General features: G+C 47.0%; 3 protein-coding genes across 6 annotated transcripts; 2 read left to right on the top strand and 1 right to left on the bottom strand.

Moving 5' to 3' along the window:
* The first annotated feature begins 673 nt into the window (after nt 1-673).
* On the top strand, nt 674-6,856 carry Reps (RALBP1 associated Eps domain containing). 2 transcript variants are annotated; one of them, XM_086831064.1, is made up of 7 exons: nt 674-1,341; nt 1,411-1,818; nt 1,906-2,234; nt 2,298-3,088; nt 3,144-3,571; nt 4,439-4,525; nt 4,683-6,856. In XM_086831064.1, exons 1-7 carry the CDS (start codon nt 1,195-1,197, stop codon nt 5,226-5,228), a joined length of 2,736 nt encoding a protein of 911 aa, XP_086687190.1. In that variant the 5' UTR covers nt 674-1,194; the 3' UTR covers nt 5,229-6,856. The 2 variants fall into 2 exon arrangements, with proteins under 2 accessions (XP_086687190.1, XP_086687191.1); XM_086831065.1 differs by lacking the exon at nt 4,439-4,525.
* A 47-nt stretch (nt 6,857-6,903) lies between these two features.
* Nucleotides 6,904-12,552, top strand: Ge-1 (Enhancer of mRNA-decapping protein 4 homolog Ge-1). Of its 3 annotated transcripts, none has more exons than XM_086831062.1 (12): nt 6,904-7,028; nt 7,082-7,193; nt 7,265-7,554; nt 7,623-7,831; nt 7,920-8,323; nt 8,386-8,639; nt 8,690-10,287; nt 10,374-10,620; nt 10,683-10,923; nt 10,981-11,146; nt 11,233-11,755; nt 11,810-12,552. In XM_086831062.1, the coding sequence occupies exons 3-12, from the start codon at nt 7,280-7,282 to the stop codon at nt 11,997-11,999; spliced, it is 4,107 nt and encodes a 1,368-aa protein (XP_086687188.1). In that variant the 5' UTR covers nt 6,904-7,028; nt 7,082-7,193; nt 7,265-7,279; the 3' UTR covers nt 12,000-12,552. The 3 variants fall into 3 exon arrangements, with proteins under 3 accessions (XP_086687188.1, XP_086687189.1, XP_086687187.1); XM_086831063.1 differs by having other exon boundaries at nt 6,910-7,028; nt 7,094-7,193; XM_086831061.1 differs by lacking the exon at nt 6,904-7,028 and having other exon boundaries at nt 7,058-7,193.
* Nucleotides 12,553-13,335: 783 nt separating this feature from the next.
* Nucleotides 13,336-16,945, bottom strand: Wdr59 (WD repeat domain 59). Its single transcript, XM_020951370.2, has 6 exons — nt 16,460-16,945; nt 16,181-16,391; nt 15,844-16,127; nt 15,607-15,780; nt 13,684-15,549; nt 13,336-13,630 (listed from the first exon to the last, which is right to left on the bottom strand). Exons 1-6 carry the CDS (start codon nt 16,787-16,789, stop codon nt 13,556-13,558), a joined length of 2,940 nt encoding a protein of 979 aa, XP_020807029.1. The 5' UTR covers nt 16,790-16,945; the 3' UTR covers nt 13,336-13,555.
* Nucleotides 16,946-17,037: the final 92 nt, after the last annotated feature.

Below are 17,037 nucleotides of genomic sequence, written 5' to 3'. Positions count from 1 at the left end.
TAATTGAGAGAATATTACTTTTTCTTATTTTTACACCCTTTCAGTGTACCATACTTTTAGTCTGTAGCTTACAACGCAGTCATTTCCAACCCTATAAACCATATATATTATTGATCAGCAACAACAGCTGAATCAATCTAGGCATGTCTGATAGAAAAATAAATTTTTTAAATTTTTTCAAAATTTGAAACTTTTATAAGGGGTTACATCATTAAAAATGTCAAAATTTAATAAGAAATTTAGTTTTTTTAAATTTAAAATCCTAGTTACAGATTTGTTAGTCCGATGAAAACTAGCACAGAAAAACTTTCCGAACTGCAATTAAAGCATTTTTGGCTTAGTTGTGGTATACGATAAACTCGAATTTATCCAAAAAATTATTACATATTTAGGTTTTCTTAGGTCTTTCGATATGCAATTATAATTCTAATATATTAAGAATAAAACATAACCGTATTTTTGTATATAACTTATTATTATTAATTCTCTTGAGTAAACCCAACTCTATTCCGATCTAAGAAGTTAAGCAAAAAACGAGCTTGTTCAACATAGTAAACTATAAAATTATTTGAATGGAAGGCAATTTAATGAATCGTTTACCACCTTCTAAAGCTAACATCATGCGACAGTAAACTTTTTCGAAAACCAGGGCTGCCAGCAGCCTAACAGGTACAGGGCTGCTCCGCCAGCTGACTAATCGATGGGCGGACATCGCCACCTATCGATAACGAGAGCCAGCGCACACACAGTGCAAAAGAGTGCGAAAAAGAAAACTGGACAAAAAGCGAATTTACTTTGAACAGAGTAGCTTTTGGAAGTTGGCGTAGTCCGTTGACCAGTGCCAAGGCATGCTGTAACCCCTGTCCGCTCAAATCCGGCTGTGGCGAAACGAGAAGCTAGAGAAACCAGAGCGATTACAGCTCCCTTATTATTTGCCTTCTGCCGTTTTCCACCTCCTCCAACTCCGTGCGGGGGGCAAGAGCAGCGAGAGACACTTCGAGACGAGTCGCTCGGGAGCGCGGGGGCAGCGGAAACTGGGACTGGCACTGGCTTGTTGTTTGGTTTAGCGTGGAAATCAACAAACGGGTCGGATCCGGGCCCGGTTGCAAGAACGGGGCGTGGCGTGCTTAGTGGCATTGGCTGGCGGCTTGGCACCAACACCACCGGAGAGGCTGCAACAAGTAGGCGGCAGGCATGGACGTGTCACTAACGGAGCCGGAGACACGGTTCTACAGTGAGCTCTTCCAATGCTGCGACGTGGAGAAGACTGGCAAGGTGCCCATGCTGAAGGCCACAGAGCTTTTTCGCTCGGCGGACATCGCCAACGATGCGGTGATTGAGGTAGGTCCAATTTGCGCCACCGCCGCCGAGTGATCGTGAATGATTAATTACCTTGGCTTACGCTTACAGATCACTGGCCTGGCAGGGATTCCCTCGACAGCGCTGCATATCTCGAGAACTCAGTTTTACTCATGCTTGAAGCTGATCGCCGCCCACCAGGCTGCCATGCCGCTGCGCCAGGAGCTAATCTCTGCCACGGTGCCGCTTCCTCTGCCGCACTTCAGCTGGAAGGAGGCAATCACGGCTCCGGTTTCGGTTGAAAATGGATTGGCTGCCTTGCCGCCACCGCCGCCCACAGATCGGAGGAACTCCCTGCGCCGCAACTCGCAGCAGGAGCAGCTGCAGGACACCTCTGACTTGCCCAGCACCGACTCAGAGGTGGAACAGAACGAGTCTGTGGACGAGGCGACGGGCCATGGGCGTGGGGGCACAGATGGCAGCGGAGTCGTCAGCAGCAGTAGCCGGGAGAATGTCGGGGTTCGTAGTTTTCCTATCTTATCATTTGCACACATGCAAATAAGCTTACAATTGACCGTTCCTCATCCGTTTCTTATCTCTCTTCAGCGGCGTCGAGGTGGCGGTGGTGCTGGTGCTGCTGGTGGTTCTCCGGAAGCCTGGAGCACTAATAGTGACAGCCCCACGCCTACCAACAGTGTGGCCGAGCGGCCCTGGGCTCAGGACACCCTCTGGCAGGGTTTGCTGGGCGACGAGCACCGCCAGTTGTTGGGCACCGAGGAGGAGTCCTCGGACCGCCACAGCAGCGATGACGAGGACAACGAGAACGAGCTGGTGACACTCTACCAGATAACTCCGGAGCAGCGCGAGTACTACAATAAGCAGTTTCGGACAGTTCAAAGGGATCCGCACGGCCTGCTCTCTGGCCAAGCAGCACGGTGGGTATTGGCAGAGGATGGCAGACGATCATAACTCAATAAACCTTCTTTTTTTTCATATAGAATCTTCTTCGAAAAAAGCCGAATTCCCGTGGAGGAGCTGCGCCACATCTGGCAGCTGTGCGACGTGACTCGTGACGGGGCTCTAAGCCTTTCCGAGTTTACGGCCGCCATGCATCTTGTAGTTCTGCGGCGCAACAACATTCCGTTGCCCACTAGCCTGCCCAACTGTCTGCATCCCAACGTGCTGCTTGCGGCGGTCGGCGGTGGTCAAGGTGTCACATCCTCGTCATCGTCGGCGGCACTGCCCCAGGAACCTCCCGAGGCTGATCTCCTACACCTGAACGACGACGATGAGGACGACCACACGGACAATACAATCATTGCTGGCAATCTCAGCGGAGGCAGCTCCACCACCAGCAAACCGCGTCCCAACGTGCCATCTGGGGACAAGAACATCATGAATCTGAGCACCATCTCCACGTCCTCACAGGCAAGCAATAGCTCGAGGCGCGAGGTCACGCCGCCCAAAAACCGCAGTATCTCAAACTCACCGAGTGCCGAGAAGCCGGTGACGGGCATTGTTTCCACTACGGGAAACGCCGTGGACGCAAGCACAAACGCTGCCAGCCAGTGGACAAAGTTCAGTGAATCTCCGACGACAAGCGCTGCCCCGGTGCAGTCCACCACTGGAGGAGGGGCGGCGGCAGCTGTTGTAGCAACTGTAGCAGGAGCTCCTGCCGTCTCTAGTCCCGGGCTTAAACCTGCCCTGTTCGATATGAAGCGCTCTGCGCAGGATGTGGTCTCCAATCCGCAGATTCTGCACCCAGTGCCGCTACGAGTAACGCCCATCGGTAAGTACGTCCGCGTAAAGTCCAAGCACATCCTCAATAAATCCCATCCCGACAGGCACAGCCATTGCTTCCTCTGCTGAGCCATCCAACGACAACGAAGGCGTTGTGGTTATTCGCGAGGACAGCCCCAAGGCCATCACATCAACTACGACGATCATCAATCAGTCATCTGGATCGGCTGCCTCATCATCGGGAGTCGCTACTGGCTCCCATCGTGAGAGCAGCGATCTGCGTGCCATCCAACGACCCCAGGCCAAGAAGCTGCCTGCCAAGAACAGTGCTTTGCCGCCTCCTCCGCAACGGGAGTCGAGCATCGGATCCAGTGGTCCCAGTGAGCCACCTGAGCAGCAAACCGTATACGTGGCGTCCAAGAAGGAGCCGCCGCCCCTGCCGCCACCAAGGCCGCATCGTCATGCCCGAAGCAGCAGCCTGGACTTGAATAAGTTCAAAATGGGCGCAACGGGTGGTCCCCAGCAGGCAGAGGTGAGTAAATGTTGATTAATTGATTCCCTTCACTTAGTTTGTGTCTGTGTCGTGATTTAACTTCGTCCTTAAACAGCCTTGCAGCAAAAATTAACGGCAGGATTACTTTATATTCCCTGCAAAGCTGTATGAGGCCATCTAATAACCGAAATGACTTTCTGTCCGCTCAAACCTTGTGTCTTTTTTCAAACTACATATTCTATAGATATCTTTCCAATTAACCAAACAGAATGCAATAAACTTGTTGGGAAGTTATTATTAAAATACTATATATTATTCAGTATGCTTGCAAATTATATCGACAAAATTATTTCTGAATTATTTTAATATATGCAATAATATCGGTACCGATTTTGTCGAAAAATAATGTAACACAAGAATGAAGGCTAATTTCGCGAACCCGTATCGATCATAACTAAGCCAATAATGCATTAATTTCAATTTGGAAAGCAATATTGAGCTAGATTTTTGTAGGTTAATAAATCTGCATACTGCATTTAAACATTAAAGAAATTAAATTTTTTTTTCAAATTTTGATAAAAATTTGTTTCAAATATTTCAAAATTTTTTTAAAATTTATTTTTTTACCGGACATGGCTAGATTGGCTCGGCTGTCGATGCCGATCAAGAATATATATGATCTATAGGGTCGGAAATGATTCCTTCATTGTGTTGCAAGCCTGTGATTGAAATTAATATACCCTGTAGGATATATGGCGCCTTTGTGTCACCCCTTTGAAACTTCGGTACTTCCGAAGTTCTTCTTCCTTGTTTACCTTTTTCTTTGCCCCCATAAATACCATAACCTATTCTACCTGTAACCTGTGAGACATGTATATAAAAATGCAAAACCCACTCTTTGTCAAGATCACTGCGCAGGCCAGCTTCGATATGCAAACCTCAACGGGTTTTGCCGATTTCACGCACTTTGCCGACGAAGGCGCCGCGAACGTCGTAAGTCCAATCCTAAATGTATGCAACTCGTATTCGCATTCCACGCAAATTGGCCGTAGCTCCACTAGTGTCTTGTGTCCAAATTCAGTAGCTTAACATTTTAATGCCAACTCCTTCATTGTTCAGTCTGAAACTAACCCTGTGCTTACGATTCTAGATGGACGAACAGCAGCTGCATTCGCTGCCGCCTGCGGCACCTCCCCCTCAGGCTGCAGTGGTGCCGCCCACAAGGATTACTCTGCAGCAGGCTCAGCAGCGTGTTTCTGCCTTCGAGGTCTATCGAAAGCCCCAGACACCGCGCGGATCGCAATCGCCACCGCAGCAGCCTCCACCTCCGGCTCCGGGCCTGGCAACAACGGCCCAAGTAGGCCTGCTTCCCAGTGCCGAGAGCTTTGAGAAGCGGGTGTCCGCCATCAGTGACTCGCTGCGGCATGTATCCTTTAAGCAGGGCCAAGCCAACACCACAGAGGTCCTGCAGCGACTGCGCGAGCAAAACAACTCACTGCTGCATCTCTGCAACGACTTGAGCGACGAGCTGCTGAGCGTCCAGACGCGCAAAGAGGAGATGCGTCTCAAGCTGGAAGGACTCACGGCCGGCGAAGCTCCCGGGAGAACAAGCTCCTCGATATCAGCCCCGGTGACAGCTAATGTGACTGGTGGCTCCTCCGGTTCGGCAGGAGCTTCAGTCTATACCAACATTTGAGGAGCACCGATAAAGGATCATGTCTATTAAGCGGTGGATTGATTTGTTAGGCCAGGAAATTAACTTAGATTGGCTTCTACTTTCATCCTTTGGTTGCAATTTAGCTTAAACTCAATGGAAAATATCTGTTTGCTAATGAACAAATTTAACATTCCCATTTTTTCAACTACGTTTTTTGTTCTTAGTTTCTTTCTCGGTTTCATTTTTATTTTTTTGTAATATTCAAAAAGGTTATAATTTCCATTGCCAGATAAAGCCTAAAGTTTAATACAGAGAACAAATCAATCCACCGCTAAATGTTAGTCACTTATTTTCTGCCGTTTTTGTACGTTGCAAGCACAATATTCTCGAATTCCGGGTTTTTTTTTTTGTTTGCACAACGATAAAGCAAGACAAACATACGACTTCTGTTTCCTCTCATTTTGCAGACAAAAAAATCACATGATTTCACAAAGTTTGCTCGAATGTTTGTTCGGTTTAGTAGACAGACAAAAGAAAACCCGGGTATGAGTTGATGCATTGAAGTTGCTAATTTAATTTGTAGGCTAGTTAAATCTCAACACAAACAAATCATGCGAGAACTACAACAATAATGCCGCCTCTAAATAGATATTTATGCAGATCGATTTATATATATATACTTATGTACGTGTGTGTATATTTAGAGACATGTGTATGTATGTACGAAGCGCTTCTCCTAATTGTTAAACGAGTAATGACAAACGGACCCTTCGCTTGACAGCCAACCGCCACCCGTATCTCACCCCCACGTCCTAGTGTATAATGAAGCTGCCACAAAGTGGTCCAAATCCAAATCCTTCTCGGCTTTAATATTCCCTGCTGTGCAAACTTGCATTTCACTTTCCAATTTTGCTATTTATTAATTAATGTTTTGTGTATGCCTCGAAATTTACCCTTCTATTCATTCCGGCAATGAAAACTAACAAAGAAAAACGATCGCAAAAACAAGAATAAAAAGCCAGGCTTAAATGTTTAAGTATTAGAAAACTAAAAAACGAAAACAAGAAAAAATCGACAAGAAATTAATTTCCTTGAAAGCTTAGCTTAGGTTTTTCCAAAACAAAAAATCTTATATACATATTAATATATTTTCTATCTGTATAGTGTACACAAAAATGAAAAAACAAAAAAAAAACCTTGATATTATGTACATTTACCCAACAATTTCTTTCTTCGTCTGAAACGGAAAAGGAAATATGTAAGACCGAAAACAGGAGACAAATTTAATTTAACCGGACCACTAAATATGTACGTATATGCTAACTTCGAATTTATCAGATATACCGGCATACATATATCCTTCTTTTGCATACTTAAACCCCTGTAATGAATGAGTTTCTCTTCAACTTGTTAAACATTTTCAAATATCTACCCACAATCACACAGAAACGAAATGAAAACAAAAAAAAATCAAACAAAACAAATCATACATACATTTAATGAAAGGAAAGAAAAGTGATATTGAAACACTATGTAAACATATTATTACGTGGCTGCGTAATCAATGTGTATTGTTTTGATGGATATACATCTCTATGAATAAAGATAAATGTATTAAGTTGAATGTTAAAATGCAATAAAGAAAACAAAGGAAAAAAGAAAGAAAATGAAAGTGCGGCAAGAGCAACGGATGTTTTTCGATTTCGAAAAAGCGCAGAGAGCCTGGAGCCCTGGTCGACGAACCGATAACAGACGCCCGCCGTTATCGATGACACTTGCACACGCCGCTACACATCTCTAGGGCTTTGCGGCATTGGGCAAAAAATTTTGCAAAAATCAGTAAGTTTACGGGAAAAGCTACCCGGATGGTTCAGTTTGGCATGCTATTACAGTAATTGCTGCAGGCAGAGCCACGAGACAAGCGCGCAGTATCCAGGACAACCCGGCTGGACGAATTCGGCGATCCAGAAACTGCTGCTGCAACTGTGCATATTGATAGGGCAGGTTAGTGTGAGAGTCGTCGCTCGTTGCTGGGCATTAACTGATGAAATTAATGTGTACACCCGTGCCTGCAGTCAGCCGATGTGTCAATGTTAATCGCGCTCTTTGCGCTCGCACACTTGCCAATTTTTCGTAAGACGCCGTTGCCCCCGGCATTCCCGTCGCCGTCTGAGCCCCCGTCGCCAAGGTGTGGCAGAGCAGAGAAACCACAACCAGCAGTAGTCCATATTCGTGCACCGGCAATTGAGGCAGCAGCAGCACCCAGGATGAACAGCAGCACCACCGACCAGGACACAGGCCTGGGCAGCAAGATGCCTATAGCTGCCAATGGCAAATTGACGGAGCCCAAGGAAGTGGAAATAATGTAAGTTTTGGGGTCCCGCTTTAATAGTAGTACATGTATCATAAAGTCACGCTTTTATATTGGAACAGAAACTTCCTGCCGCACGAGAAACAATGCTGTCGGGTCATCAAGACTAACCATACCAGGGTTCTGGCCTCCGGAGGTGTTCACAACCGTGGCTCTTCGAAGGTCAAGCTAAAGAACGTTGTCGACTACAAGTGGGAGCGCAAGTACTACTACCCCGGCCACCTGGTGGCTGTCCATCGCGATGGCAAGCATCTGGCATATGCCATTAATGGTGAGTTTGTTTTTATGAATATTAGTTAGTTATATTGTAGCATATGTCAAAAACTGTTTACCCTAAATGATTTCCCTGGCGTTTGCAGTCAATAACAAAGCTACTGGGATGGAGGGAATGGTGCGCGTTTGCAACATCAGCACCAGCATGCGCGCCCTGATCAAGGGGATGAGCGGCGAGGTGTTGGACCTGCAGTTCGCCCACACGGACTGCGAGCGCATTCTGGCCGTGATCGATGTCAGCTCACTCTTTGTCTACAAAGTCGATCTAATCGAAGGCAACCTGGTGTGCAATCTCGTGCTGAAGGTGGAGGATCCCATCGCCAACTATGTGCCGGAGTACGATATGGTCTCCTGGTGTCCCTATGTCTCCACTGGCAGCTCCACTGTCTCGCCGGTCAGCGAGGAAGATGATGAGAATCAGCTTCTCATTTGGTCGCGCAGCTCACAGTTTCAGTGCTTCCACGTCAAGATGATTGTCTCTGAACACGGGGTGAGTTTCTGCTTGCCATCATAAAATCCACAAAAAACAATGTAATTTTTCTTCCCGTATAGCGCGGCAAGATTCAGCCGGCTGCTCTGGAAACAGGCTATCTGAAAATAGAAGAGGAATCACTGATCACCTGCGCTGCTCTGTCGCCCGATGGCACAACAGTGGCCGCCGCCTGCGCCGATGGCTTGGTTCGATTCTATCAAATCTATTTGTTTGATGTACGCAACCATCGCTGCCTGCATGAGTGGAAGCCGCATGATGGCAAGAAGGTCTGCTCGTTATTTTTCCTGGACAATATCAACAAGCCGGTGGAGGAGTAAGTGTAATCTAATAATTATAGAACTAGCATTAACGTTTTTTCGATAGTTCTTATTGGCAGCACGTGATAACCACCAGCGATGCCAATGCCGAGATAAAACTGTGGAACTGTTCCCTGTGGGAGTGTCTGCAGACAATCAACGTTCAGGCCACCGTACCGCCGCAACCGGCAAACTTCATTGCTGGAATCGATCGTAGTGCCAACTATTTGGTGCTGTCCAGCTTGGACTCGCTGGCCGTCTATGTAATGCAAATTAGCAACGTTGGATCCGAAGCTGGAGCCAGCGATAGCGATGGTGAAGAGACTGGCATACGCATTCAGAATATTGCAGAATTCAAGCTCAGCTCCGGCATTCTCTCGTTCTCGATTGTGAACGCCACGGTTCGTCAGCTAAAGAGCTCCATAGAGAGCTACTATCCCTTTGAGGAGTCCGATGACTTTGATGACGACAGCAACCAAACCAGTGCCTTGGTGCTGCATATGTTCGTCGTGCAGGCCAAGAGCCTCCAGGAGTGCCAGATTATTTACCAGCCCTGCGTGTCTGTGACCGAGAAGTCGGAGCGCCGCAGCCTGAACAGCAGCAAGCGGTCGCAAAGCCCAGAGAGCAACTTGCGTATCAAACAGGAACCGGAATCCCCCAACAGCGCATCGGCCGGCGCTGTCCAGCTAGAGGCTTTGTTTGCCAAATCCGCCAAACGGTCCTCGACGGGCAGCTCTTCCGCCATTGTGGCTGTGGCGGCGGCAGCGGCAGCTGCGCCGTCGGCTATCTTGCAGGACGTCAGCAAGGATGCCATTAAGTCAGAATCTCCGAAATTCGGCAGCACCTACCCGCAGGTGAATCTTATGACCCCAGATGCCTTTAGTGCGAGCGGTACTTCGACATCAACGGCAGTGGTGGTGGCCACCAGCACCACAACCACCACGGGCACAGATAGCTCGTCAGTCGGCGGTGGCGGCGGGGCGTCTATGTCGATTGATTCTGCTGTTCTCAATACGCTGCGAATGCTAGCCACTGTTACGGCGAAGACCGGAGCCGACAACTCCAATGCTAATTTACTCAACCTGATGAACAACACTCTGATCGAGGATCGAGAGCAGCAGAAGCTCAAGGAGAAGCTGGATGCCCGGAAGAAGTTCGTGGCCATTGATCGCAATCCGGAACGCAATGTGGCTGACAACCTGGCCAGCGGCGGTTCCAGTCCAAGCCGCGAAGTTCAGGAGATTATGGCCACCCAGGAGGATGCAGATGCTTACGAAGCGGAGCTGGAGAATCTAGTCGATGACGACGACGATGAAGACGACGAGGAGGAAGAGCTAGCCAATTCATCACCACTTTTGGAGGGACCCGAGCCTGGATCCTGGCCCATTGTCAAGCTGCAATCTCTTACAAATTCTGCTGAGCTCCAGAATGCCGCCCAGATCATGTCCCAGGCGGTTCAAAATACCAACAATGGCAATGTGCCGCCAACGCTGAGCGGAGGAAGTAATAACAACAACACCAGTGTGGGCAGCAATAGCAACAACAATACAACATCCACATTGAACACGAGCAACAGCAGCAGCAACAACACTACAAATGCTGTCGGAGTAGGCGATAGCTCGAATAACAATGGAGAAATGAACGCCAAGATAGAGCTGCTGTTGGGTAAGTTTCCAGAAGTTTATACCCCATTTATCGTACTTATATCGTTTGCGATTTCTTCTTTAAAACCCTTTTAAAATCCCATGCAGATCTCGTCAAGGCCCAGTCTAAGCAACTGAACAAATTGGAGCACGAAGTAACCAAGTTACAAAAACAGCAGCAGGTGGCAACGATGGCTCCAGCCGCTGGTAGCAAGCCAGATGCGTCCCTGGACCCCAAGAATGTTAACCAGCTGGCCTATAAAATCGAAATGCAACTGTCCAAGCTTATGGAGCAGTATCTGAAGCGCTACGAAAACGAACACAAAAAGAAGTTGGCCGAATTTCTTGCGGCGCGGTGAGTCGAAATCGAATTCCTAATTTTGGAATGTATAAATCAAATGTAATTTCCTTCCTCAGTGAAAGCCAGAATCGGGAACTTCGGGACTTAGTGGTACAGGTGTTGAATCAGTATGTGATGAACCATTTCACGGACATCATTGGCAATGTTCTTAACATGGAACTGCAGCGACAGCTGTTGCCGCGTGTCAATGCCAAAATGGATCAGCTACAGGCCCATATGCAGGTGGAGATAATGCAGAAATTAAATGTGTTCGACAAAACGGTGAAGGAGAATATTGGTCAAGTTTGCAAGAGCAAGGTGAGAACAGATTGCAAAACTAAATACCCACAGAATTTACAAAATAAGATTTTGCAGCAATTCCTTGATGCCTTTGGCAAGTCGGTCTTGGTTGGTGTCCAAGCAAGCCTCCAGACCGCGTTTATTGAATCCATGAGCAGCACCCTGATTCCAGCCTATGAGAAGTCTTCACAGAATATGTTTAAGCAGCTTCATGACGCCTTCAGCGTAGGCATTAAGGACTGTAAGTAATTAAATCCATTAATGTATTATCTATAATATATAATAGCTACATTTATTAAAATAATATTTCCTATTATATTCTTTCAGTCATGGTTCAATTTAATACCTACCTGCAGCACATGCCTCAGCCGCAAGCGATGGGCGCTAATTCGGAGGAGCTGAACAACAAGCTCACCATGCTCAAGCAGCTGGTCGAAAGTAGCCTGCACAAGCACCGCACCGAGCTCACGGACGCCATGTTGGAGACACAGCGTGAGGTGAAGAGCCTGGAGATTCTGCTGGCACGCCAAGTGCAGGAAACGATTCGTGCGGAGCTGCGCAAGCACATGGAAACACAGAATATGGCCATGCGTTCACAGGCAGCCACGCCGGCACCCACCTATGACCTCAGGGATAGCATCAAGCAGCTGCTGATGTCAGGCCAGATCAACAAGGCGTTCCACCAAGCCCTGCTGGCCAACGACCTTAGTCTGGTTGAGTTCACGCTCCGGCACACGGACAGCAACCAGGCCTTTGCTCCCGAAGGCTGCAGGTTGGAGCAAAAGGTTTTGTTGTCCCTCATCCAGCAGATATCCGCCGATATGAGCAACCACAACGAGCTTAAGCAGAGGTAAGTGCATCAAATAGGGTTTAAATTCGTTTTTATAAAGATTACTCCTTCCAGATACCTCAATGAGGCGCTGCTGGCCATAAACATGGCGGATCCAATTACCCGCGAACATGCACCCAAAGTGCTTTCCGAGCTGTACCGCAACTGCCAGCAGTTTATCAAGAACTGTCCCAAGAGCTCGCAGTTCAGCAACGTCCGGCTGCTGATGAAGGCCATCATAACGTACCGCGACCAACTGAAATGATATCAAGAGAACTACAACCTGGCCAGCGGTTGGTTCTAACAGTTTTCGTTCATCTGACACCACACACGCCGGCTTGCAAGATCTCGCCCTCAAAACAGTACAGAAATTCAATCTTCTCTTACACTTTTGTTGTTTATTTGTTTTGTGCGTGTTTTTGTAAGCCTTTATATCTTTTTGACTTATGTTTATGTCGCGATATTCGAAATGTATTAACCTTAGAACGATTTTCTTCTTTAATTGCAATATTTTTACAATTATTTAACTTTTTTGGGCCGATCTGCAAGCAGGTCAGGTTAGTTGCCTTTTAATTTGCGTTCCTTTATTATTTTCATTTTATGATTATGACGCTTACTAAAAAAAGAAGATATAAACACTAAAGAAGATGGAGCTGTAGAAATTAATTTACAAAATTATTTCCAACACACATAACTTTCGATTTAACTGAACACAAAACACACAAATTTGATGATTGCAAATGCAGAGAACTACAAGTAAATCGTAAATGTTAAGCTGTAAACGAATTAAGGAAAATTAAACTAAAAAATAAATTTATGTATGTACTTGAAAGGAGTCTAGAAATTTAGTTTTCACATTTTCACATATTTGACGGAAAGGTTGGTGCTAGAGGTGAAGAAACATCGATTGAAAGCGACTTATTATTTGTATTACAAAAAAGCCGGATATATTTTGATTCGCAATTAAAGTCTAATATTATTAAATCAAAAAAGTATTGAGATAAATGTGGCTTAATTTTTAAAAATTTTATTGGCGGCTTAGATAAAATCTATATAAATGTTAAATATCAACAAAATAAACTTTTAATATCGATATAAAACGAAAGGAAAGGAAACTAGCTTAGGAAGGCCGAAGGTTATAACCCTGGCAGTTCGCAATCGAATTATAGTATTGAATCGGAAATCAAAACTAAGCTTTATTCATGCGCATTCTTCAAATCGATATTTTTATATGATAATTTTTTTCGAAAATTCAAAGTTTAAAAAACTCATATCTAAGCCATTAAAGCAATAATTTCAATTCGGAAAGCAATTCTGAGCTTGATTTTTATAGGTTAACAAATCTGCATACTTAATTTAAATTTTAAAGAAATTAAATTTTTTGTCAAAATTTGACAATTTTAATGATGTAACCCCTTATAAAATTTTTTTTTACCGGACATGGCTAGATCGATTCTGCTGTTGATCCTGATCAAGAATATATATGATTTATAGGGTCGGAAATTATTTCTTCACAGCGTAAAAAGCTTCAGACTAAAATTATGATTACAAAAGGATTTATAATACCACCATTTTTATGATAAATTATTTGATGTATCAAATTTTGAAATAATATTGAGCGTGATATTTGTGTAATATAATCAAAACAACAAGCTCCTAGTTCTTGATCCTTAGCAGATGAATTTCCATATATATTTCCGAATCTTATGCAAATCGTACAAAAAACGTATCTTTAGAGACTAAACAACACCTATTCATGTAGTTGGATATCCCAGTTGATAAATGAAAGCAGCATGGACCGAACAACAATGAGAAAACTGGTCAGTTGAGCAAGGACAGCAGCTCCGATGTCCGCTCCAGGCACTTGCATCCACAGGTGGCGCACACAGTGTGTTTCTGAATGTAGGAAAATGCTTAGTTAAATTCTTTATGTTTTGAATAGAACTTACCTCAAACCACTGCATCATGTGATCCATATGACCACCATGGCCACAAGCCAGGCAGGCGTTGGCGGCCCCTCGCACAGGCAGACGGCAGAGCACACAGAAGAGGACCGGTCGCTTGCAGGGCTCGCACTTGGGCGTCCGCTTGGGTTTGGCGCACGTCCCGCACTCTGTGACAAACTCCACTCCCTGAACCGGTGGCGGCGTGTTCTGTGTATGCTTAAGGATAAGGGCACGTTTCGATAGCAACTGCCAACCGAAGAGAATCTCGGCGTAGGCGCGCTTGAATTGGTCGAAAAGCGGCACCTTGGCGCGCCTGATCAGGGAGCACGGGGAATAGCCATCGGATTGCAGTTGCTTCACCTCCAGATCCAAGGAGTCTGACCAGGAATTACTGCGTAGCTGCTTTAGTTGTTGCCAGGTGTTGGGCGAGGATGAAGATGACTTCACATCCAACGGCAGAACAGTGTGATACGGTGAAATCTGGCAGTTCAGCTGCGGCGGCAGGCGGCTGGCTATGTCCATTAGAGCTCCTCCACCCGTAGGACACTTGTCAAACAAGCAGGCTAGCAGCACGGCTGTCTGAATGTCCCCAGAGCTGGCGTAGTGCATAATCAGTGACTCCAGCAGGGATTTTTTAAAGGGATCTTTATAGAACAGCAGCTCGTTGAGGGTCTCGTGGGAGACTTGGGGTGTGGCTATCAGTTCCGCCAGGAGCCACACTGGGACCAGGTCCAAGCGTCCATGCTGGCGACATATCTCGCCATTTCTGCGACATGTCTCTGCTATGTTGAGCTTGTCCAACGAGAATTCCCTGGCCATGTTGCGACTGATGTGGAGCAGGCTACTCGCATCGTAGACATGGACCACAGGACTGCCGTTCATCTGACGGATGGCGCGCTGCTTGCCAGGTTTCCCCGAAATCATTCTCTCCTGCAGGTAAAACGAAGCATTCGCATCCCGCTGCGCAGTGGCCATAACGTTGCCCAGGAGTCCACTTCCATTAATTGCTGACAGCGTCCTCGGTGTCAGGGCCGAGTGTTGTCTTAGGGTCAAACGCTTGTTGTTCACCGGCTGGGCGAACGTAGTCAGCATGCCGATGGCATTGAAGTGGACTCCCGATGTCCGCGGGTATGGAATGCAGGCATCGTGAAGGGCACTGGACAGAGCGCCCTCAAGTCGGGGTGACTGCAGCAGGAGTTGACTGCGATCTGCTCCGCCTCCTCCGCCCACAGCAGCTACCTTTTTCTTCATGGCCGCAACCAGAGCGCGCAGGCATTGCTCCAGACACGTGCGCGATTTCTTCACGCGTTGCAGGGCATTGCACCGAAGCACCTTGAGCAGAATGCCACTCACATCGCTGGACAAAGTGGTGCCCTGGCACAGCTGGAACTCTGGGGGTGCACTGGGACTCGGGTACGATGTGGCAAAGTTCACCTGCAGGATCACCGTGTGCCCGCCCGCGCAGATCCTGAAACAGGCGTACCGCTTAATGGCATCTAGCATATCCACCTCCACATGCGGCATATTCGTGTTCAGCAGCGAGAATTCGTGGTGCAGCGAACACGTGGGCTGATCCGTCAAGGATCTGGCTATGTGCGTCTCCTCCCGGCGACAGTAACCGCCAAAGCTGGGCGAGCGGGCCATGGGCAGCGTGTTACATGATCCGTCACCCGTGGAAATGGGCAACGAGCCGGCAACCATTAGGGAGCGTGGATGCAGGAATTCTGGAGGCGTAGGAACTCTCAGCTCGCTGAGGTCTGGCTCGAAGCGGGGCTCCTCTTCCTCCGCCGCGGGTTCACATAGTTTCAGCATATTGTCGTCGATCTTCCACACTCTCAGGGTGCGATCCCTGGACCATGTGACCAGTTCCTGAGGGAAATTAGGATTTGGATTAAAAGGAAATTGATATAGAGCTTCAAAACTCACTATCTCCGTGGAACTCTCGCGATTGGGACGCCAGGCAAAGTCCAGAATGACATCAGTGTGGCCCACAAATGAGCAAATGGGATCCGTCTGCTTACTGTTGCTCCAAAGAAGCAGACTGTTTTCGCCGCGACCCAAATGAGGCACCACAATGCTGACCAGGCCATTGCCAATGGGCTGAAAATGTTGTCAACTCAACTGCAAATATTTGTCAACTCAGCTCTGAAGGTCTTGTATTACCGTGTATCGGGCTCTCCACACAGGCGACATGGTAGTGATAATCTTCTCGGCCCTGCGGGGATTGCACACATCAAAGTACTTGACCGTGCCATCCTGACTGGCCGTGGCCAAGCAAGTCTCCCGCTTGTGGCTCCAGTTGATGCCGTGCACTCGGTTCAAGTGAGCCGTAATGTAGTGCGTGGGGCAGCTGCCCTTGCGTATATCCCAGATCCGTAGGTCTCCGTCGTGGGCTGCAGCCAGAAGGTTACCCGAAACTCGATTAAAGCCCACTTGGGTGGCTCCAGCTAATAAGAAACAGATTAAGATGAATTCCTTATAAAACTCCACTGATAGTTACACATGCAAACTGCATTTAGGGACAAGGCTGGCTTCCTGGGCTCCCTCAAATCCCAGATGTGCGAGAAGGTGTCAATAGAGCAACTGACCAGCAGGTTGGGATCCTTGCCATGCCAGTCAATGTCGGTCACGGTACGAGTATGTCCCCGCAGCGAGTTCTCATAGATGGGCTCCGCCGTGCCCCAGCGAACGATGTCGATATTTTGACTGGTCTGGATTAAACAAGAAAATGAAAGTAAATTATATTTAATAAAGTTTCGTCTATGCTTTAGATCCTCACCGCTATTGCGCAGTACTCTTTGCGACTGGGACATATGGCAAACTCCGCCACGGACACCTCGTACTTCGACTGCCTCTCGTGGCGTCTGAGTGAGCCATCGTCCTGGCCCAGGCGCTGCAGGGCCAGATAGCCACGACCCGCGAGTAGCACCCACTGTCCCGAGTAGTCCACGGACATGGCCGTGGCCTGGGAGTCACGGTGCTCATAGCATTTGTTGCTCTGCCTGATGATGTATGTTTGCTCAGTGCCGCCTGCAATTCCAGCTCCTCCAACCGAGCCCGCTGCTGATCCCCCGCGCTCTCCGAGACGCAGTGTCTCCGTTGGTGGCATTCTCTACACTACAGATGAGTTTAAATAACATAAAATCAACAAATTTAATTCATTTTTGCAACAACATAAAGAAAAGGAAACGGAACTGATAAGAGAGATGGACAATAACAAAACCAAAGAGATGAAAGATTATCGATAACGCCGCTTATCGAAATTGATAAAAATCGATGTATTTCCCGCGCAACATTAAAATTTTTTAAAAATATATATTGAGGATTATAAATATTGCATACAAATAAAAATATGTA

This window comes from Drosophila serrata, unplaced genomic scaffold (assembly GCF_035046125.1).
Source record: "Drosophila serrata isolate PLE 108 unplaced genomic scaffold, ASM3504612v1 contig_240, whole genome shotgun sequence".
Classification (NCBI taxonomy): Eukaryota; Metazoa; Arthropoda; class Insecta; order Diptera; family Drosophilidae; genus Drosophila; species Drosophila serrata.
Note: the sequence above shows the minus strand (reverse complement) of the source record. Positions and strands in the feature narration are given on the sequence as shown.

Coding starts and splice junctions, on each gene's coding strand:
- Reps (XM_086831064.1), top strand. CDS start 1,195: ATGGACGTGTCACTAACGGAGCCGGAGACACGGTTCTACAGTGAGCTC. Junction 3,089..3,143: donor GCTACGAGTAACGCCCATCG/GTAAGTACGTCC, acceptor CCATCCCGACAG/GCACAGCCATTGCTTCCTCT. Junction 4,526..4,682: donor ACGAAGGCGCCGCGAACGTC/GTAAGTCCAATC, acceptor TTACGATTCTAG/ATGGACGAACAGCAGCTGCA.
- Ge-1 (XM_086831062.1), top strand. CDS start 7,280: ATGTTAATCGCGCTCTTTGCGCTCGCACACTTGCCAATTTTTCGTAAG. Junction 10,924..10,980: donor GTCAAGTTTGCAAGAGCAAG/GTGAGAACAGAT, acceptor AAGATTTTGCAG/CAATTCCTTGATGCCTTTGG. Junction 11,147..11,232: donor CAGCGTAGGCATTAAGGACT/GTAAGTAATTAA, acceptor ATATTCTTTCAG/TCATGGTTCAATTTAATACC.
- Wdr59 (XM_020951370.2), bottom strand. CDS start 16,789: ATGCCACCAACGGAGACACTGCGTCTCGGAGAGCGCGGGGGATCAGCA. Junction 15,781..15,843: donor TGTGGAGAGCCCGATACACG/GTAATACAAGAC, acceptor CAACATTTTCAG/CCCATTGGCAATGGCCTGGT. Junction 13,631..13,683: donor ACATGATGCAGTGGTTTGAG/GTAAGTTCTATT, acceptor TCCTACATTCAG/AAACACACTGTGTGCGCCAC.